This window comes from Muntiacus reevesi, chromosome 10 (assembly GCF_963930625.1).
Source record: "Muntiacus reevesi chromosome 10, mMunRee1.1, whole genome shotgun sequence".
NCBI classification, from domain to species: Eukaryota; Metazoa; Chordata; class Mammalia; order Artiodactyla; family Cervidae; genus Muntiacus; species Muntiacus reevesi.
In genome coordinates this window covers 30,706,921-30,730,504 of record NC_089258.1, presented here as the reverse complement: position 1 = coordinate 30,730,504, position 23,584 = coordinate 30,706,921, and the positions used below count along the sequence as shown (strand labels likewise).

The following is a 23,584-nucleotide window of genomic DNA, read 5'->3' as shown; positions in this document are numbered from 1 at the left end:
AAAGGCTTATTCCTTCATGATTCACCAGTGAAGAAGCAGGAAGGCTGCTGGGTCTATCTCCACCCAGAGCTTCTGGGGAGAAAGAAACAAGCAGCCTGGGACAAATGGAAAAATAACTTCCAGGAGGTTAAAGGTTCAGCCAGTGTTTAAAACCTGATTCCAATCCTCAAACGCCCTTATGTTCTTGGGCTCATCCCATCTCCAAATCCACATAATACACAAAAATAGCCCATCGGTATACCCAAAAGTCAAGTTAAATTTTAAAAAATCAACAGGAAAATTATGCCAAATTGAGTAACTCTCAAGTTGGGTGATTTCTATAAGCCCACAGGGGCTGTTAACAATACCTCCTGGGATTCAAAAGACAGAGATGCAGTTGAAATCTTTGGTAAAAACAGACTCAGAGAATGACAGGATTTTCCATGCACTTCCCTGGTGTTTAGTGCATACATCTGCATCTGTGCACAAATGAACATGCTATTCAGCCATCTATCATGCATGCAGAGCAGAGCCTGAGATAACACAGCCTTGGATAACACATCTGAGCAGAAACTCATTGTCCGCGTAACAAGACAAGGCAACATTAACAGGTCGAACAGCTGTGGGTAAAGTCCAGACTATCAGTCTGTGAAATGAGATTTGCTGTTTTCCCCTGAATGTGTAAGAGGAAAGTGTAGGCAGCAGTGAGGAGGGCCCGGGCCACACCTGTGTTAAGATGAAGCCGACAGCTCAGGCCTACAGCGCATCCCTTCTTTCATGCCACCCTCCCTGCCCCATCCCTTCATAAAAAATGCATCTTGGCAAACAGATTATGGGGCAACAGGTCAAACTGTTCCTAGATGTCAGCATATTTTTAAAGCTTGTACAAAAATATTATCTGATGATCTGATTGAAGCTGTTTAACCTAGTTATTTTAAAAAAGAGTTTCGCTAAAATCAAACATGGGAGAACATGTAATCTCATGTTTCCATTTAAGTCCGGTTTCAACACGGTGGAATACGGGTTATGGAGTAGTGGAATGAACATGAATTTTGATAGCAAGGTGTTAATTCTGTGCTGCTAGTTCTTAGCTGTGAGACTTTGGGTAAGTAACTCAACCTCTCTGAGCTCCTAAGACAGCGATGATAATACCTGCTTCTCAGGAGGTTGCAACGAAGAAATGGGTTGAATATTCAAAGCATCTCTGTTGGGTTCTTTAACACTGGAACTACCTGGGTTAACTCAGTGACAGTAAAAATGTTCTGGGAAGGTAGGAAAAAGGCAACAGTCATAACTCCACCTGGACTTGCCTGGGGGTGACTGCAATACCTTTGAGATGGGAGGCAGCCCTGGCTGGTCAATAGCAGGCATTCTTTGCTCTGACACTTTGCCATCCTCATGGTTCAAATACTTTCCATCTCTTTTCTCTGACTGGATTAATTGGCTCTGTCTTTATATGTTTTGAAGGCTGATTAGCCAGGCCTATCACCCTCCTGTAAAGAAAGCCTTATTCAGTCGAGCTTTTATCCCAGGCCACTTCATAGGCCACTGACTAGCTGTAGATGGTGCCCGTGGAGGATGGTGAGGTCACATGGCACCTGGCATGCATGAGGAGGCCCTCTGGAGGAAGTAATGTGCATGTGGGTCCCTGTGGCTGGCAAGAGTCTTGCATGGTTTATCCAGTACCGCACTGGGCATCTCAACCAGCAGAAGCTCATTAAACAGCTGCTGAACATCAAAAACACTCAACTTGAGATCCTCAGCGGCTTGTGTGGCTATGACTCAAAGTCCCCACTAGAGGGCAGGAAACTTTAAGATGATGGATTTCTTTTTTTTTTAAATAGGTGAATACACTGGTAAAATGATAATAATTATTGGAATAATGAATAATCATAGATAACTTCTATGTATGTATTCAAATGATCAGAAACTCCCCTAAACACTATACATGCATTATTCATTCCTAATATTCTCTTCACCTAGTTCTGAGAAACTGTAATTACACAATTGTTAACTTGTTTTTCATTTCTGTCTCTACCACGGGACTAGAAATTCCATGAGGATAACGTCTCCCTAGTTTACTCTTCTGTACTGAACAGTGAGTCTTGAGCACGTTAGTTGCTGACTAAGTACACTGAATAAACAGTGAATGAATCGAATCATGACGTCAAAACCAAAGGTGTGGGTTGTTATTATTATAGTATATGGTGTTTTGCCATTAGTAAATACTTTTTTTAAATTTTGTAATTTTTTTAGGTACTTTAAATCAGTTATTAGGTGACTGTTCCATAATGTTTCTTCTATAGCATTTGTATGTTATATTTTGGGGGAATAATGTTCTTTTATGGGGAATGGTGAAAGTGAAAGTGTCAGTCGCTCAGTCGTGTCTGATTCTTTGCGACTCCATGGACTGTAGCCCTCCAGTCTCCTCTGTCCATGGAATTCTCTAGGTAGGAGTGCTAGAGTGGGCTGCCAGTCCCTTCTCCAGGGGGATCTTCCAGACCCAGGGACCAAACCTGGATCTCCTGCATTGTGGGTGGATTCTTAACCATCTGGCACTGTTAAAATTAAAATCTGTAAGATCACCTAAAAAACCCAGAAATAAACCCATGCACCTATGATCAATTAATCTATGACAAAGGAGGCAAAACTACACAATGTTGGAAAGAGTCTCTTCAACAAATGGTGCTGGACAGCTACACGTAAAAATATGATTTTAGATCATTCCTTAGCACCATACACAAAAATAAGTTCAAAATGGATTAAAGACCTAAATGTGAGACTGGACACTATAAAACTTCTAGAGAAAAACAGAGGCAGAACACTCTGACAAAAATTGCTGCAACATATTTTTATGATCTGTCTTCCAGAATAATGGAAATAAAAACAAAAATGAAAAAAAAATGGGACCTACTTAAACTCAAAGTTTTTGCATAGCAAAAGAAACAATAAACAAAATGAAAAGACAACCCACAGACTGGGAAAAAAATATTTGCAAATGACATGACTGACAAGCGATTAGTCTCCAAAATTTACAAACAGCTCATGACACTTAGCAGCGTCAAAACAAACAACCCAATCAACAAATGGGCAAAAGACCTAAACAGACATTTCTCCAAAGAAGATGCACAGATGGCCAAGAAGCATGTGAAAAGACATTCAACATCGCTCATTATTAAGAGAAATGCAAATCAAAACAACAATGAGATGTCACTTCATACCAGCCAGAATAGCTATCATCAAAAAATCCACAAACAACAAATGCTGGAGAGGGTGTAGAGAGAAGGGAATCTTCCTACACTGGTGGTGGGAATGTAAATGGGTACAGCCACTATGGAGAACATTATGGAGGTTCCTTAAAAAACTAAAAATAGAGCTACCATATGACCCTACAATCCCATTCCTGGGTATATATCCAGAGAAAAACATGGCCCCAAAAGGGACATACACCCCAATGTTAATTGCAGCACTGTTTACAATAGCCAAGGTAATGGAAGCAACCTAAATACCTAAATGTCCATAGACATATACACATACACACACATACAATGGAATAACACTCAGCTGTTAAAAAGAATGAAATAAGGCCATTTGCAGCAACATGGATGGACGTAGGAAGTGACACACTGAGAGAAGTTAAGTCAGGCAGAGGAAAAATATCATATGACATTCCTTATATGTGGAATCTAAAAAGAAATGATACAAATGAACTTACTTACAAAACAGACTCAAGAGACTTGGAGAATGAACTCATGGTTGCCAGTGGGAAAAGGGATAGCTAAGGACTTTGGGAATGTCAGGTAAACATCGCTATATTTAAAATGGATAACCAACAAAAAACTATTGTATAGCACTTGGAACTCTGCTCACTGTTATGTGCCTGCCTGGAGGGTGTGAGGATTTGGAGGAGAATGGATACAAGTATATATATGGCTGAGTCCCTTCACCATTCACCTGAAACTATCATGACATTGTTAATTGGCTATAGCCCAATACAAAATTTAAGATTTTAAATAAATAAATCCACAAGATCCTCCTTTAAGAGAACCTGCACTATTATCTTATTATATAAAGGTACTGTAATTATCTGGACCAGTTTGTGAAGGTGCATTCAACAAGCTTTTTCAATGCAGACCTCAGGTCAGGTACTGCTCTAAGGACTTCACATCCTTACAAAGGCACTATTATTAACCCCATTTTACAGATGGGAAACTGGAGCACAGAGAGATAAAGAAACAAGATTTAAAATTATTAAGTGAAAAAATAAATAAATAAATAAAATTATTAAGCGGTAGAGTTAGGATTCAAACCCAGGTATTCTGACTGAGGACTTCAGGCACATAATCACCACACTGCCGTGCAATTCACTTAATGATTTTATACAATCATTACATAAAACAGTAATTGCGTAGGTAGGTGGGCCACCTCAAAATATGCTAGGGTGGCATGTCGATTATTTTGGATAGGGCTTCCCTGATAGCTCAGCTGTTAAAGAAGCTGCCTGCAATGCAGGAGACCCTGGTTCGATTCCTGGGTCGGGAAGATCCCCTGGAGAAGGGATAGGCTACCCACTCCAGTATTCTGGCCTGGAGAATTCCATGGTCAGAGGAGACTGGCAGGCTACCGTCCATGGGGTCACAGAGTCAGACACGACTGAGCGACCTTCAGTTCTCTGTGAGCCTCCTCTGTCTCCCTGAAAGCTGGAAATAAATCTCTCATGTGAAGGGTGTACTCTCTGTATCTGGAGCTAGAAAGACTCCTTTATCACAGAGATAGGAATTCAGGCTGAGGAGCTTGTATAAACAAATCTTGTTACTTCTTTACATTATTACTCCAAGCCCAAACTCTATTTAGATTCTTCACTAATAAGCACCCAAAACCCAAGTTCCTTTGTCCTCTCAGTTCCTCACAAATTTATTCTTTCTCTAAAAAGTATAAAGGTTGCCTGCTTTGCTACTTCTTGGATACCATTTCTATGAGACCTCTGTCTATAGGAATTTCTTTTTCTCCTGCTAATCTATTTCGTGTCAATTTTATGATGAGTTCAGCCAGGAGGACTCAAGAGGTGTAGAAGGAGAAATGCAATCCTGCTCCCAACAGTAATAATTCTGACAGGCCACAGCAGAATACATTTGGGAAAACTTCTGTGCATTTTTCACAATGAAATTTTAATCCATTCGAAATAACATTGTTGGGAAAAGAAGGACAAAGAGGTCAGAAAATGTCCTTGCCTTCCAATATCTTGTTTCTAGACAGGGAGTTATTTTGTCACTGCATGATGAAAAATTAGAGTCTCTTTTAGAAAAAAAAAAGCCAAATGCACAAACCAACTAACAGGCAAAGATCAGCCTGCTACAGCGCAGAGCTCTTAACATAGCAACAGGAAATCCAAAGCCTACAATGCAGAAAAAAACCCTTTTAATCTCATCAAAAGGCAAGACATTTTTAGCCAAGGAAGTTTTGCAATGAAAACAACATGCTACAACCATATGACTCAGCAATTCTACTCCTAGGTGAAGGACCCAAAGGAACTGAAAAGAGGTATTCAAACAAAAACCTCCTCACTGATATTCATAGCACTATTCAAAATAGTGCCATTCACAACAGCCAAAATGCCCATCAACAGATGAATGGATAAACAAAAGGTGATATGTTCATACAATGGAATATTGTTCAATCATAAAAGGAATGAAGTGCTGATAACAGGCTATAACAAAGATGAACCTTGAAAATATTATGCAGAGTGAAAGAAGTCAGACACCAAGGGTTACTTATTGTATGGTTCCATTTTCATGAAATATCCAGGAGAGGAGAATCCATAGAGATAGAAAGCAGTTAGTGACTGGGAGGAACTAGGGATACAGGGGAAGGGAGAGTAACTCCCTGGGTATGGAGTTTCTGTTTGGGGTGATGAAATGGCCTGTAACTAAATGCAGGAGGAAACAGCAACCCACTCCAGTATTCTTGCTTGGGAAATCCCATGAACAGAGGAGCCTGATAGACTACAGTCCATGAGGTTGCAAGAATCAGACACGACTGGGTAACTAAACGACAACAAATTACAACACTGTGAATGCACTGCTGCTGCTACACCCCTAAATTGTTCACTTTTAAAAAGCTAAAAATGTGAGCTTTATGTTATATGAGTTTTACCTCAATAAAAAGTACATGTTGAAAATAAATTTTAATTTGCCCTAAATGGGAAGGAAATCCAAGGAAGAGGGGATATATGCATTTGTGTGACTAATTCACTTTGCTGTAGAGCAGAAACGAATCCAACATTGTAAAGCAACAAGACTCCAATAAATAAATAAATTTTCTCTGTTGTTTCAAGACTGTAAAATATTCAATTCTGTCTGTACCACGCACCCTACCAAGACATCTACATTCTTTTTGTTAAAATACAACCAAGCATCAAAGCACTGTCATTTGTTTCAATTGCTTTTTGTATTTTCTAAAAACATAGCAAAGATCACAAAACTCCCAGAAGAATATAAATACTCAGATACTGATAAGATTTCTTTGAACACTGTAATAATTTAGTGTGATGAACTAACTGTGCCCCAGTGGGCTATGGGGGTAATGAACACAAAAGATGTTTTGGCTGAAAAGACAGCTTGAATTATGCAGCATGCATTTAAAAAGCATTCTTTTTCGTTTCTTGAGTCTTGAAAAAGTCACTGAGAAATTAGGATGGGTGGCTCATACTGTGGATTGCTTTTCTCAACATCCAGTTCAGTCCTCCGTTAGCTTAACAAACCCTGGGAAGCTTTAAAACAACTATATTTCCCAGGCTTCCTTGCAGCTAGGATGCTCTTCACCTAGTACAGATGCTTTGGATTTCACCAATCAGATGCACTTTTAAGAATTTTTATTGGCACAGAAGCAGAATGCACGTGTCCATTTTTAAGTGTGGTTCATGGAGGAGATGGTGTGACCTGAAGTCTAGAAGCTGTCCTGGCAGCTTCCTAATTTAGCAGGTGGTTTCCCAGTTCAGTAGTTTGAGCAGCAATAACAACATATTCAGAGTCAGGATTGTTTGGGTTATCTATTGCTGTGTAATGAACCATCTCCAGACTTACTGAATTAAAACAACTGCTTATTATTATTTCTCATGGATTTACTGGACTCGGGTAAGCAATTCTCCCTTGAGGTCTCTTATGAAATTACATTTAGATGTTGGCTGGGATGCAGGTATCTGAAGGCTCAACTGGGCTGGATGTCCAGGGGGCTCACTCACATGGCTGACAGTTGATACTGGCTATGGGCTGGTAGTTCACCCGGCAATGCTGACTGAAGCACCTCCATGATGCTTTGGCAGCTTTTCCAGGTCGCTCAGGCTGCTCACAGCATAGCCTTTGGGCTCAGAGAAGGAGCAGCCCAAGAGCAACATTTCAAAAAAGCAGGAAGCCAAAGTCAGCAGAAACTAAGGACTATGACAACAGTCACAGCATTACTTCCACTACTCTCTGTTGGTCAAATGACGTCACACAACCAACGCACGTTCACAAGGATGCAGTCTCCATCTCTTGGTGAGGGAGTGGCAAACTCGGTTGCAAATGTAGGATGGGAGCTATTCTTTATGCCTTCCTTGTAAAATACAATCTGTTACAAGGATAGAGTGATTTGGTGGGCTAAAATGGCTCTTTCTGCTTTTCTAAGCACCTACGTCCCTATGTGAAATCTCCTTCTGCTTAACTTAGCCAGAGTGGGGTCTGTGGACTACAATAGGATCCTGACCAATACTGGAGGGTGAGGCTTCACTGTCCCCAGGCAAACAACATTCCAGTAAATTACTCTGTACATAACTGAAATAGGGCAATGATGCTCTGGGTTTTGAGCATCTGCAATTGCAAAGTCTTGATCTTGGCTAAGCCACGTATCAGGAAGTTGCTTATCCTCACCAAGCCTCAAGTTTCCCATCTGGAACATGGAAATACAGATGATAATAATATGGCACCTAACTGCACATAATTACTGTGCAGATTAAATGAACCCAGGTGGAATATCACCACAAAGCCTAGCGCATGGGAGGTAATGTAGATGAAGCTTGTTTTGGTTGTTTACTCAGCTCGTACTGCCTCCCTCTCTTTGGGAATTGCTCTATCTGTAAACACAATGAAGAAGCTGGCCGCAAGGCATCCTGCTAAGAGTTGGGGAGACAAGCTACAAATCCACATAGTGGCTCCATAGTCTATGCTCCTAACTCTGAAGCTGAAAACTGAAGCTGATTGCAAGTCAGCTAGGAAAGAAGCGAGCACTGCAAAGGGTGGGGATGCCATGACATGGGGCTGGAGATGAGGGTAAATAGATGAGTATTTTAGAAGATAGAGAGAATGGCGCACAGCAAAGCTCCAAGGAGGAAAAGACATCAAGGGCATTCAAGAAAAGAGAGAGGGATAGCATGGCAGAACTTTCTCCCCTTGTTCACACTGCGGCCCACCTAGAAAATGTTACTTTTTGAATGGGCCGTGGGATTAGATGGATGAGCTGCTGGTGACTGGAAGCACCTGCCCTAGGGTCTGTGGGTCTCCATCTCAGGCACGTCTGTATAATATATTTGTAGGAAATATGGTCTAGAATGTAGAAAGCAAGAGGAAAGTCAACCAAGAGATGTGTGGTAAGACAGACCCAGGATATGCATGACCTCATAGGCCATGAGACAGACTTGAACGTGAGTCTGAGGCTGCTGGGAAACTATGGATCAATTTTAACTAGGGGGAAGACATAAGTCAATTTGCCTTGTGACTTCAAGAGGATTACATTGATTGCTGAGAAGAGAATGGATGTGAGAGCATGGCATATAGAAGCAGGGAACCAGTTACAAGGCTGTTGAGAGGTCCTGGAGAAAGAAATGACGAAAAGTGAGACCAAGACAGTGGTTGTGGAGGTTCAGGCAAGTGTACAGGTTTGGGATATATTTCAGGGAAGACTACCTGGGCTGGAGATGAATTCAGTATAAAAGGTGAAGGAGAAAGGATGGTGATGTATCTCACAGCGTTCTCAAGAGGGATTAAGTCTGATTCCAAACACACTCCTCAAAAAGTTAAACAAAGATTTACCATACGATCTAGCAATTCTGCTCCAAGATACATATCCAAAAGAACTGGAAGAAAGGATTCAAATACTTGTGTACCCATTTTCAAAGAAGTATTATTCACAATAGAAAAAATATGCAAACAAGCCAAATGTCTATCAAAGGACAAATGGATAAACAAAATGTACTATATTCATAAAACAGAATATCATTCAGCCATAAAAGGAATGAAGTACTGATACAGACTCCAATATAGAAGGACCTTAAAAACACCATGCTAAAAGAAACAATCCAGACACAAAGGGAAAAATAATGTATGCTTCCTCTTATATGAAGTACCTAAAGTAGGCACATTCATAGAGATAAAGCAGGATAGAGGTCGCCAGGGACGGGGGATGAGGGTGGGGGGAAAGGAATGAAGGGTTATTGCTTAATGGGTACAGAGTTTCTGTTTGATGAAGAGTTCTGAAAACGGATAATCGTGATGGCTATACAACTTTGTGAACCTCCTTAATGCTACTGAATTGTATCCTTAAAATGGTTCAAATGGTGAATTTCAAGTTATGTATTATTTTACCATAAGAAAAAACTGATTATGTAGATGGAGTGATTAGCACATATCTGGCCCACAGTCGTCTGGACTCAATGAATTAAGTCACTGTTTTCATAGGTCTGATACACACTCTCCTTTTTCAGAGAGGAATCTCTCTCATTCCATAAAGCTGAGAACCTCGAACTTAAGAGTGTGTCTGCCCTTGAGACGGCTTCCCTGGCAGCTCAGTCAGTAGAGAAACCAGCTCCAATGCAGGAGAGCCAGGTTCTATCCTGAGCCAGGAAAATCCCCTGGAGGTGGGCATGGCAACCCACTCCAGTATTCTTGCCTGGAGAATCCCATGGACAGAGGAGCCTGGTAGGCTACAGTCCCTGCAGTTGCAGAGTCAGACATGGCTTAGCGACTAAACCACCACCCCCTGCCCTGGAGCACTCTCTGACATCCCGAGTCCTTTCCCATCTCACCATCTGCCTGCCTCCCATCTCACTCCTGCCTGTCCACATGGAACCCCAAGTCACAGTCCACTAGATAGGCTTGAGAGAGTCAATTTCTAGGTAGGTGGATAAGAAGTCCAGGGTCCCCAAGGAGGAGAAAGGGGTCTGGGGCTCTCAAGGAGGGGACAGGAAGTCTGGAGTTCTCATGGAGGAGAAAAGGACTTTTTTTTTTTTTTTACATTCCTTAGTCTTAGTCACATAAAACATTTTTTTCTTTAAGCCCAGAGCTGATGATTACACAACAAAACAACTCAGCTTAAACTCTGTACTAAAGATTATGTAACAACAATGTATACTGCCTGAGGACTTGTTTCTCTTTCTTGAGGACCTTCTGACTAATCCTGTTACGTTAAAATGTGTACTATCAGAGCTCAGCGGGCAGCGGGTGAAGATTCCGCCCGCAATGCAGGAGACCTGGGTTCAACCCCTGGGTTGGGAAGATCCCCTGGAAAAGGGAAAGGCTACCCACTCCAGTGTTCTGGCCTGGAGAATTCCATGCACAGTCCATGGGGTCCAAAAGAGTCAGACAGGGAGTGGATCTGGTAAGATCTTTCTATTGTTAGTTCTAATCCTGTCATCTTAAGTGTAAATTGTGGGAGTCGGCCTAGTAAGACCTTTACAACCTTGAGACATTCTGTTGATTTACTGTAATAACCAATTTAAAAAGTATATAGCTCCCTTGCTAAGACTAGTGAGAGGGTACTCTCTGTTCCCCGTATCTGTGTCAGAGGCTTTCCCTGTCCCTTTTAATACTTTAATAAAATTCTGCTACACAAAAGCTCTTGAGGGATCAAGTCTGGTCCTGGTCCCGAAGCTAAAGCTGCTTCTTTGGAGATCACGAATCCGACATCGTTCACCATAAGCTATCAGGCTGAGCCCCCTTCTCACTGGAGCCAGCAAGAAGACACCCAGGGAGGATCCCATCCATCACCATCTTGTTCTTTTGGTCTAAGGCTACATCACCAAGCTGTGGGGTCGGATAATTTTAGAGTGAAATTAGTATAGAGAAGAGAAAAAACTAAAGATCAGGGTATCTTAAGCTTTTCGTAGAGTCTCTAGAAGAAAGGACTCGAAACAAGTCCTGCACCAAGATGGAATCCACTCCTGTTGACTACCCACCTCTACACATATCTGGCTCTCCTGGCCTTTGGCTCACAAACTACAGTCTCTGAATCTCCACCAACCCTTGGCCTTTACAGTGCCTCTGGAATAGTATTCTAGTGATAAGTGACACCTTTATCAAGAGCTGGGCCCTTTGAACTGGAGTGGACTTGGATCCTCTAGGTCTCATTTCCTTTACTATAAGCTTTCCTGAGAGCTCCAGGGAAAGCAGTTCCTTTCATCAGTGACCCTGTTAGATTACACACATGCTTATCTCTCAACATGGACTTTCATTTTCAGCTTCAGTACAGTTTAAACCATATGGAAAAAAGAAAATAGTTTTTTCATAACAACAGGGCATCTCATCCCTCTCTGGTGTCTTGAACCCTAACCATACTTTTTTCTTGCTCCGTTGGTGAGTCCACATGAATAATAAATCATGTCCTTCTAGTGGTAGCTGTCATCATTTTTCAAGCAAGGCTACAGCTCAATCATATTTTTTATTTATTTCAGAGGACTCTCTGGGATGGGATACCATTGCCAATTTTTTTTCTCTTACACTATTATTACTGTTATTGCAAATCATAGGGAAAGGGAAGCTTATTCAATAAGTGGTACTCTGCAACAAGCCAATTATCTGGAGGAAAAAATAGCTAGACTCATGCTTTATCTAGAACTCTAATACTAAAATCAATTCCAAATAGATGAAAGATTTGGGTATTAAGAGAGAGAGAGGAACCATATGAATTAAAGAAAGAATTTAAGCTTCTAACAGGCAAGCAGCCAGCAGCTGGTAGCCTCTCCTAATTCCCATTGGAATACCTACAAAGATTCAACCAGAGAAAAGGATAGCAATTACTATTAAAAGATGAAGACTGACAGATGTCAAATGTAGTAGAAACTGAGTCCAATTTTATGGCAGATGCAACTGGACTAGAATGGAGGGGCCTGTATGATCTTCAGCTCCGAGTAGAGTAAGGGGAAGTACTGGTTGGTCAGTCATGTCTGACTCTGCGACTCTATGGATGGAAACGCACCAGGCTCCTCTGTCCATGAATTCTCCAAGCAAGAATCCTGAAGTGGATTCCATTCCTTGAGAAGGAAAAGTGCCATTTCCGATCTTCCTGACCCAGGGATCGAACCCGAGTCTCTTGCGTCTCCTCCATTGTGGGCAGATTCTTCACCATCTGAGCCACCAGGGAAGCCGCTGCTAGAGACGCTCCCTGATAAAAAAAGGAATGAAGACGCTTGGGCTATTTCCCACCACTGCCTCTCAACCAGTAACCCAGAAACCCAAGAATCTGGGCAGTTAACTCTCCAGAGCAGTGGAAAATTTTAGACACACACCAATATCCAGACACCACCCCAGACTAGGTGAATCAGAATATTGAGGGGAGGCACTCCAGCATGGGTGGTTTTTTTTTTTTTTAACTCCAAGGGTTGGGGACTTCCCTGGTAGTCCAGTGGTTAAGAATCCTCTTTGCAATGCTGAGGATTTGGGTTCGATCCCTGGTTGGGGAACTAAGGTCTCACATTCCATAGAGAAACTAAGCCTGCACACTGTAACTACCAAGCCCGTGCACTCTGGAGGCTGCACGCCTCAACTAGAGAGTCTGTGTGCCGCACTGAAAGACCCAATGCTGCCAAATAAATAAGTGAATATTGAAAAAACAAAAAACACTCCCAAGGTGGTTTTGGGACTTCCCTGGTGGTCCAGTGGCTAAGACTCCATACTCTCAAGGCAGGGGGCCAGGTTCAATCCCTGATAAGGGAACTAGATCCCACATGCCACAAGACTGAGGACCCCTCATGTCACAACTAAGAAACAAATAAATAAGCACAGCTAAACAAATAAATATTTTAAAAAACCAAAAACCTTCCAAGGTGATTTTGTTGTGTAACCAGACTGAGAACCAGTCTTCTGCATATATCTCTCAGATGCTATTCTATAGGGCAGGAAGGGAGATCAGGAGATTCTGTCTCCCCAGTTTTGGCCAACCTGGCTCTTTGGTGACATTTCTTTCCCTCCTGGCAGTCTGGGATGCCCCTCTTCACTGCTTTTTCTCCTACTGTTTTGACTTCACTTTTTATGTTTTTCAACATTACCTTCTTGCTTCTACCTGCCCCTTAAATACTGGTCTTCCCAGAGCTTGGTATCTTGAAATAGCCTCCTAAATTGGAAATTTCATTCAATTCTAAGACTTCAGCTGCCACATATGGACTGAAGACTTCCATTCTTAGGAGGTAGGGTGAACATTTTTACCTTCATAACCCTCCTCCTGCAGTATATACTCTCCCACTGGGAGAGGAGCCCTCCCCAACCCAAGCCAGGATAATTGTGGAGGTCTTGAGGAGGTGGGGGAAAGACAGTGAGACTATTTAAACAAAACAGTAGCACAGAAATTATGTTAAGAAGTAATCTTGTAGAAGCTCCACTAGCCTAGACCATTCATCCCCTCTCTCAATAGCTAAAACATAATGACAGAACAGAAGCCAGAACTTCTTTCTAGAAGTTAGACACTGGGAAAAGAGAAAGAAGGCAGAAGCACACAGAAGAGCCCTCTCTTCTACCATCAAACATGAACTTGAACAAGCTAACGGGGACTGAAAAGGGACAAGAAAGCAACTTTGGACCATCTCTCAATTCCCTGTATGCATGACTGTCTAATGATAAAACTTTTCCGATAATGAACTGTATCTTTTTCACAAATGATGACATCCGCACCTCCCTATCAAGCTTCCAGCTCCCTCCTGATGACTCAATGACTTCAAACATCACATCTAAAACAAATCCCTCCTCCTCTCCATCGCTCCAATCTGCTCCTCTCCTGTGCCATCTCTATGATGGGTCTACCACTTCTCTACCCGGGAGCAGTTAAAGTGTGTCCCTCCAAATCCAGATGTTGAAGTCCTAACTCTAGTACCTCAGAATGTGACCTTATTTGGAAACTGGATCATGGCAGATAGAAACGTTGACTTAAGATGAGGTCATTAGCATGGGGTCCTAATCCAATAGGCCTCGTGTCCTTATACAAAGGGTGAGTTGGACTCAGAGACACACATACAAGGAGAACATCAAGTGAACACAAAGGCAAAGATCAAGTGATGCTTTTACAAGTCAGGAAATGCCCACGGTTGCCAGCAAACCACCAAAAGCCAAATGAGAGGCCTGGAACAAATTCCCTCTCAGATCCCCAAAGGAACCAACCTTGCTGACACCTTGATCTTGGACTTGTGGCCTTCAGACCTGTGGGACAATGAATGATTGCTGTTGAAGCCAACCCATGCATGGTACCTTGTCAGAGCAGCACATACTACTCAACAAAGCCTACATGCGTATGGCATACGTGTGCTGTGTGTGTACCCTCAGTCATGTCCGACTCTTTGCAACCCCATGGACTGTAACCCGCTAGGCTCCTCTGTCCATGGAATTCTCCAAGCAGGAATACTGGAGTGGGCTGCCATTCCCTTCTCAAGGGGATCTTCCCAACTCAGGGCTTGAATCTGCATCTCTTATGTCTCCTGCACTGGCAGGCGGGTTCTTTACCACTAGCACCACCTGGGAAGCCCATATGGCATATACCACTTAACAAAGATTTATGTTCCATCTCTTGTCCAATGTCCTTGGCTAAATAGCATCCCACTGCTTTCCAAAATGTCTCTAAATTCAGCTGCGACTGTTTCCACTGCCTCTGCAGATACTTTGGGTAACTGTGTTAGGAGAATATAGAAAGTTGAATCAGGCAAATGGAGCCCAGGGTAGATCGAAGCTGATGTGTGTGAGAGAGAGAGGCAGAGTTTAGGATTCAAACCGGATGTAGGCAGGCGGGGCTGCCAAGCAGAGGGGGAGGGTGCACCCAGTCGTGGGTAAGACAAACACCAACCTGGCTGGTTGGGAAATGCTGAGACCACAGAGGCTCCACTGAATGTCAAAGGGGTGGGGCTGGCAGGAGGCCACGGCTCGCTGGAGCTGGGCTTTCTCCCGGCTTGCACACCGTGGGGGTGAGTGGAGGTCTCAGGGTACCTTTGCTGCTGGGTCGGTCTCCCTCTGCCCAATGCTGGTGCATATCCCCTGGGCACCAGCTCCTTCGCCAACTGCCAACCAAACGGGCAGGTTTGCTGACAAGCATCCACGGTCCAATCCGAGAAGCGTGAGCCAAGTTGGGCACTTGGCCTCCTCAGCACTAGCTCCAGCTCTGCCAGGAAACAGGAGGCGTCACGGTAGCTCCTGGATTCTGCACTTTAGGATCAAGCAGTGAAAGACCTGGAGTAGGACATCCCTTGGACCCTAAAAGGATCTGAGCAGCTGGGCTTGTCTTTCGCTCTTTCCCCAGCTCCTCGGTTCCTCACTTTTATTCACTCCCTGCCCTCCAGTCCTCACGCTTCTCCCCCATCCATCTGCTGTCACCTTCTTCCTCCATTCTGTATCCCCTCTTTGGACCCCCTCCTTCCCTCTCCCTCAGTTTCCCTCTTGCAGCCCCACTCCAGACTTTTCCCTTCTCCTTACCGCCCCTTTCCAGCGCATCTCCCCTCCTCCATTTCTCTCTCCCCCACCTGGTTCTCCACGGGATCTGGCTACCTTCCTCCTCACTTCCGAGCCCCACCACCCCCTGGGCCCCGCCCATCCGTGTTTGCTGTCCTCCCGGATCCGGATGAAGGGGTGGCCCTGCCCGTGCCCCGCCCTGCCCCATTTCTGGCAGCTGGGGTCTTGCTACATGGCCGAGGGCTCTGGGCCTCGGGCCCCCCGGAAAGGGCCCCTGCTTAACATCCAGCTCCTGCGAGCCCAGTATGAAGGCCTGAGACGGAAGCAGAGGGCCCAGGCCCACGTCGTGGTGCTCCCGAAAGGTAGGGCTGGGCAGCTGCTGGGGGCAGAGGCAGGGAGGACCTGGCTGTGGGCAGAATGGGTGGCAAAGCTGTGGGCAGCGCAGGGCCAGGCCTCTGCGGGCCCTCCCGGTGGACAAAAGCAGGGAGGCAGGGTCAGAACAGAGGGGCTGGTGGGGTGCCAGCTGAATCAGGGGGCTCCCACAGGGGGCTGGCAGGCAGCATGCCACCGTTCCTGGCCTCTGCTCTTAGACTCTGATCTTGCTGAACTGGTCTGCCTGGTGAGCCGGGCTTGGCTCTCCCGCTAGGCCACGTGGGGAGATGGGAGCTGTGCTTCCTAGCTGGGTCTCACTCGGGCACCTCCTGCAAACCAGGGAAATGGGCTCTGGAGAGAGAACACGTGATATTTCCAACAGCTTGGGCACCGGCCAGAGAAAACACGGCTCATGGACCCAGGAGGCACCCAGGCTCACCCACCAGCCGGAGAAGCCTTGAGATATGGAAGCCCCTCCTTCAGGGGAAAAGCCTCCCTTCCATTAGGAACTCAACTTTATTCCAGGAGGAAGTTAGGAGCTCAAGACTCAAATCTCAGCCCTTCATCCTTTAAACCCAGAGAGACAAGTCAAAAGAAGTAGGAAGACCCTCTGAAAAGTGTAGTCTGTGCCCGGGGAATTTCTGTGGTTGTGTTCATCGTTCACACTCCCTGGGAACACACCCAGGCTGGGCTGGGAGGGAATCAGGGGCCAGAGGGACCTCACTGCCTGGGAAGTGACAGGAATGTGCTGCCACGGGCTAAAAGTGCCCCTCTTGCGCGACTTGGGTCAACCAGCGGGATCTGTCTGCACTGACCTGGCACAGCTAAACAGCACCCCCATCTCTGTAGGGCAGAGCTCCCTAAAGCTTTCCCATCCTCAAGGGTGTTTATTCATTCAGTCACTCAGCATTCATTCATTTAACCCATATCAAGTGAAAGCAGGTTTAACACACCTGTGATCCAGACTCACAAAACCATGTGATGCGCATGACCCAAAGACACCACAAACTCAGCACAGCGCATAGCGTTTACCACCCCTGCCCCAACCTTCCCTGCTGGCCCTTTCTCCTGCACCCTGTGATTCAGAGCTCCTGCCTCCATCATCACCACGTGATGAGTTACATGTCATGAGTTACGACAGGTTAAGGCAAGGGGTAGTGCTCGGTCACTGCTTCCCCAGGGACGGCCTCTGAGCCGCAGGCTCGGTCAGGACCTCTCGGGGTACGTCTTTCACAGCAGTCTGCGAGTTCCCATTCCCGCTCTAACTGAGAAACAGTGAGCTGTCTGATGGGACGTCCCGATACTTGGTCTCTGGAGGACAGCCTGAGCCTCAGCTTTGCCGCTGACCCGCTCTGTGCGGCTTTGAACAAGTCCTATACATTCCTCTGTGACTCAGTTTCCTCATCTGTCAGTCAGGAATAACTACAGTCCCCAGAGTATAAGATCATGGTGGGAACGAAATAAATGACTACGGATAAAGCTCCTTGGGACCTTCTGTGCTGATCGGCTAAGGGTCAGGTCACAGGTCACACGAGACTGAGTTGGAAGCATACTTGCAGAACTTGGACTGGGTGTGAGGAGTAAGGTGTTCCCCAGGGAGAAACCAGAGTCCGATTACAAACTCTGACAGTGTGAGCTGCACAGTCGTGTCCGACTCTTTGTGACTCCGTGGACTGCAGCCCGCCAGGCTCCTCTGCCCATGGAATTCTCCAGCAACAACCCTGGACTGGGCTGCCATTCCCTTCTCCAGGGGGTCTTCTGACCCAGGGATTGAAACCGAGGCCCCTGCATCGCAGGCAGATTCCCTGGGGGCTCAGACAGTAGAGAGTCTGAGCAACTAACACGTTCACTTTCAGATTATAAAAATGAAGTGAAAAAATGACGGTAGGGGCAAGAAAGCAATTCTGCCTGCACATTAGCAATAAGGTGGATGGTGATACCACCCAGTGAGATAGGGAATATAGGAGAAAAATATTTCTGATAGGGAGAGATGAATTTGTGAATATGCTATATTTGAGGAATTCCCTGGTGGTCCAGTGGCTATGCCTCCCAACACCATAAGCCTGGGTTCAACCCCTCATCAGGGAAATACAGCCCACATGCCATAACTAAAAATCCTGCATGCCACAGCTAAAGATTCCATGTGCCACAACTAGGACCCAGCACGACCCAAATAACATTTTTAAAACACACTGCATTTGAGGGAATTATCTGTAAAAGTTCCAACCAGCCTGGATCTCGGGAGAGTAATTTGGGCTGGAGATATATGTTTGGGGTCATCAACAAATTGTTGAAGTCACAGGCATGGATAAAATTGTGGGGGACCAATGCATAAACTGATAAGAGGCTGGGCGGACAATTAGAGGTACAGAACGCTAAGTATTGAAGGCACAAGCAGAGGAAGAAAAGTCAGAGAAGACAGCAGTCAAAATGTTAGCAGATGAACAACAGCTTGAAAAAGGAAGGAAATTCACATGTGCTGGATCTTGGATGAACCCAGATGAATCGTGAGGACATTACACTAAGCAAAATAAGCCAGTCATAAAAAGCCAGTAGATCATGAGTAATGATCTACTCATATGAGGTACATGGAGTGGTCAAACTGAGAGACAGTAAGTCGAAGGTTGCCAGGGTGGGGTGGAAGAGATGAAGAATTGTTGTTTAACGGGTATAGTGTCAGTCTGGGAAGATGAAAAAGTTCTTGAGATCAGTTGTACAATCACGTGACTGGACTTAACACTATTGAACTGTATACTTCAAAATGGCTAAAGGTGGTAAATTTTATGTTGCATGGGTCTTGCCACAATTCATTTTTCTTACATGGAGGAGAAAACCAGGAGATATTAATGCCATGAAGCCAAGCAAGTAGAGGGAATTTAGAAGATAGGGATCTTCTGTGTCCAGCACATCTGAGACCCAGGAAGACGGAGTGGTCGTTGAGACTGGCTCCCTCTAAAACTAGATTTCAGCATCTCAAGACACAGAGCTGTATCCGGAGGGGCAGGTATTCTGGGAGCTTATTAATGTAAGGAAGGCTCTGGAATAAGCTTTCCTCTTAACATTATGGAATGTACGCAGGTTCTAGAAATGGCAGGTGTTTTGGATTCCCAGCACTGGCGTTCAAGGGCTCCTCCTGGCTTTACTCCTTCAACACCATCTCTCTACTCCCACTGTGGACGTTGTCACCTACAGGACCTTCCGCAGTGACAAATACCAGAATGCTCAAGGGAGCTTTGCTGACATTTCAGAGGCAATTCCAGGCTTGTCACAGGCCTCCTTTCTATAGGAAAATGACATTCAGTCATCCCTCCAACCCTCACCGCCACCAAGAGTTGACCAGAAACTACCATATTCCACAAGGTGGTAAAAAGATGTCCCTGAGAAGGAATAGAGGCATCAGCCCACCTGCTCATCCCTGAAGCCAGGGCGGGAAAGCAGACGGTGCCGCAAATGTGTTTCCAAGACAGTGGCCATGAGATAAAAAATAAAGACCAGTCCTCTGAAAGGGGCTGCTTCAAACACAGCCCCTCCTCCTCTGCCTTGGATGCTAAACCCATCATCAGAATCCCATAACACAAAAGAATAACCCCTTTCCACTGGCCAGAGTATATGAATCACACCTGTGGGTGGACATGTGCGTGCCCTTGCTCTGGTTGTTCTCTCAGCCTCAAATGTGAGTTTCCCAGCTCTCCCTAGGATTCACTCCCTCACTGCAAAGACTGAAGTCTATTATTAAACTCTCTCATTCTTGAATTTTTTTCCACAGCACTGCTTACCATTGGAATTGTTATTACCATGTTTGTTTGCTTATTCCTTTTCTACTCCATTGTTTATTCCAGGACTTGGGAATACAGTAGCGAACACTGAGACAAAAACTACCCTTTTATGATGTGGTCTGCTGCTGCTAAGTCGCTTCAGTCGTGTCTGACTCTGTGTGACCCCATAGACGGCAGCCCACCAGGCTCCCCCGTCCCTGGGATTCTCCAGGCAAGAACACTGGAGTGGGTTGCCATTTCCTTCTCCAGTGCATGAAAGTGAAAAGTGAAAGTGAAGTCGCTGAGTCGTGTCCGACTCTTAGCGACCCCATGGACTGCAGCCTACCAGGCTTCTCCGTCCATGGGATTTTCCAGGCAAGAGGACTGGAGTGGGGTGCCATTGCCTTCTCCGTATGATGTGGTCTAGTGGAGTAGAAAGTGAAAGGGTTCAATCCCTGGGTTAGGAAGATCCCCTGGAGAAGGGAATGGCAACCCACTTCAGTATTTTTGCCTGGGAAATCCCACACACAGAGGAGCCTGGTGGGCTACAGTCCATGGGGTCACAAAGAGTCAGACATGACTCTGCAACTAACACCTTCACTTTCTACTTCACTAGACCATATCATGAAGGGGTATATTTTGTCTCAAGACCTCAAATAAATAATGCCTGGCACGCTATAAGCACTTAATAATGGAATGAATGAATACTGTTGGCGAATGGGTGTGTGTTAAGAGAGAGTGCAGGGCAGTGGGTATCTGGCCTCCTTGATGTACTGGGCACGGCCTTTCTCAGCTTCAAAGCTCTGAGGACCCCCCAAACGAGGGCTGCCCCTGCCCCTTCCAGCAGTGACCCTGTTGGTGCCTTGCTTTCTCAGGAGGGAACCTGCCCACCCCAGCCGAGTCCATGGTCAGTGCTGTTTGGATTAACATGGAGAGAAGGCACTCCTTGACCCCGGAAGAGGCGGCTCCTGAGGCAGAGGAGACGCTGGAGGAGGATGACAGGGGCTGTCTCCAGACCCCCGAGTCTCCCTGGCACACACACCTAGAGATGCACCGCCTGGTCCAAACCTTCCACCCGGGAACCAGTCTTCACGTAAAGCACAAGGACAAGTTCACGGGGTCTGAGCAAAGGCTCCCAGGCTTATTTGAAGACACGCAGATGACTCAGCAAGAAACCACCATCCCAGAACCAGCCCAGCCTGAGTGCCAAGCAGACAAGTCACAGACAAAGGCGGTGGGATCTGGCTTCCACGTGGGCACTCAGGGCCCTCCTGCCATAAAAAGGTCACACCAGGCTGGAAAACCAGTTCACTATCCATTTCCCCAGAGGAAAACTCCCAGGATCTCCCAGGCTGCCCGGAACCTGGGCTTATATGGTCCAGCCTGAAGCTCTCTACTCAGATGTCTCAACTTTGAGGCCACATATGGCCTCATCAAGGAACCTGGGTGGCAGAGGCCCAACTAAGGCCTGGAGCTGTGAGCAGAGCTGAATGACATCAGTCGTAGGTCAGACTGTAGGAAATGAACTTCACAGTGGGCCCAGGGTCTTGTGCCTCAAAAAAAAAGACAGACTGCCCAGACCAGACTGCTCACAGCTCGGGAGGAACGAGTGCTGTTCCATCAACACAACCCCATTCTGCTCACATAAGACGACAGTGCTGTGGACATCGGCTTGGTCCCTGGATCTAGAGAATTCTGAAACATAAAACAGAGACCCTAGTCAATGGAAGCCTCAGCAGTGCCCTGGAGTCAACAGCATGGGCAACCATGTTTTCAGTAACTTCTGGGACTTTCTCTAGTGTTCTGGAGAAGAGGAGCTCTGAGAACTGCCTCCTTCTGGTTGCGATGCCTAGAGGCCGGCACACTAAGTCACTCCCTTCATTCATAGTGACCACAGAATTTTAGCCCCCGCCTCCCAGAGTATAGTCACCCTGGGTAAAAAGGGTCAAAACGATGCTACCTACTGTTCTGTGTGTTGAAGGGTCTTTAGGAAGAGTTGGTCATCTCTCCCCTCTCATTGAGACTGTACCTTCCAGTCTCATCATAGATTTATTTCCTCTTACCCTTCTCCATCCTTCCCTTCCTTCCTTCTTTCCTATTTGACTTCTCTCTCCCTCCCTTTCTCAATCTCTCTCTCTCCAAATTAAACATTGCCCATCACTGAAGACATATACTAACAGAAGCCTTGGAGAAGAAAATAAAGAAACGTTCCTGCTTAGAAGGTATGTGTTCCTCAAACACTGCTCCCTTTTCAGCCATATTTGAATCATTCAGATCCTTCCTGGTATATTTTAAACCAAAGTGAAACAATACTGTTACTTGGTTATTGGGGAAGAAAGTATCTTACCTGGTTAACTTTAATCAACAAACTTAAACACACCTAGGGTGACTTTTCCTCAAGCTAGAGTCTCTCTCTGTAAAGTTTTACCTACATCTTCCTTTTTTCCCCATGGTGATTCAGTCCTGCCCACCCACATGGAGAGTTGTTAGCTAGGAGTGTCATTTTCTCTCAAAAACACGTATGTGCCTTCTCCTTGAGCCACCCAGAAACTCCCTCCAACTTGGGGATTCATTTTGATTCCTTTTGTGAATAATTAATGAGTCAGTTGTTAATTTTTTACAGTCTAATAAAAAACAAGACATTTTGCTGAAAACGAAACAACTTTATCCTTTGCTTTTATTTTAAAGAGGCTTCCCACGAGTCAGTCCTCTTTCTACCATAGTAATCAGGATAGGATATGTTTTGCTGAGTAACAAACAAGCTCCAAATCTCACCATAGAAGCTTATTTTTGTTCACTCATAGACATCTCACTGTGGATTTGGGCGAACTTCCAGCCCAGCTCTCCTACAAGTACTCCTAATAATTCAAGCTTCTTCAATCTTATGGCACCACCCTATTAACACTGGTTTCCCTAATTACTGTAGCAGGAGAAGAAAGTGCATTAAGAGTCACAAAGCAACTCTCAAACCACTTTGCTTATGTTTCATTGTCCAAAACAAGTAACACAGACATATTTCCACTTCATGGGTATAAGGAAGTGCAGTCATTGCATGTGCCCGCAAGGAGAGAAAGAATGGAAATATGGATGAGTAAAAGGAAATATGGATGAACAAAAGTAATGACTAGCACTCGTAGAGAGGGGCTAGGTCACAATATTGCTGCTGCTGCTGCTAAGTCACTTCAGTCGTGTCCGACTCTGTGCGACCCCATGGACTGCAGCCCACCAGGCTCCCCCGTCCCTGGGATTTTCTGGGCAAGAGTACTGGAGTGGGGTGCCATTGCCTTCTCCAAGGTCACAATATTAGGTTCAATCAATTATTTGGAGTATATTAAGTAGCTGTTAAGGGATTTACAAGTGAGACTAAATTGATTTGATCTGCAGTTTAACCAGATGACTCTGGCTGTTCGTGGAGAATGAACTGATGGTCATGCTAAAGAGCAATGCCAGGGGAAAAAATGACCGGGGCAAGTTCAGTGGGAAAGACCCTGTTAGGTAAAGCAAGAGTGGGAGCAGAGAAAGGAAAGAAAAGTAGACACATGTGACATAAATATATTTTGGAGATAGAATCAACAGGATTTACTGAAGAAGAATTATAAGTTAAAATTGAAGGATACTGAGTTTGAGATGCTCAGAGACCCACAAATGAAAATATCAAATAGGCACGTATTTAAATGGAATGAGAGTTCTGGGCTAGACCTAAGAACTGAAGTGTCATGAGTATGTAGAGGTACTTAGAATTGGAAAGGTACACCTATGCAGAGTCTAGAGAGAACACAGGGTCCAGAATGAGGTCCAGAATGAAAACTC

At 45.0% G+C, this 23,584-nt stretch overlaps 1 protein-coding gene across 1 annotated transcript; it reads left to right on the top strand.

The window, feature by feature from the left end:
• The first annotated feature begins 15,816 nt into the window (after positions 1–15,816).
• Positions 15,817–21,161, top strand: C10H9orf152 (chromosome 10 C9orf152 homolog). Its single transcript, XM_065947043.1, has 2 exons — positions 15,817–16,009; positions 20,650–21,161. Exons 1-2 carry the CDS (start codon positions 15,817–15,819, stop codon positions 21,159–21,161), a joined length of 705 nt encoding a protein of 234 aa, XP_065803115.1.
• Positions 21,162–23,584: the final 2,423 nt, after the last annotated feature.

Bases quoted from the DNA above. Each gene is read 5' to 3' on its own strand.
- C10H9orf152 (XM_065947043.1), top strand. From the start codon at position 15,817: ATGAAGGGGTGGCCCTGCCCGTGCCCCGCCCTGCCCCATTTCTGGCAG. The intron at 16,010-20,649 runs GTAGGGCTGGGC...TTGCTTTCTCAG, and splicing joins CGTCGTGGTGCTCCCGAAAG to GAGGGAACCTGCCCACCCCA.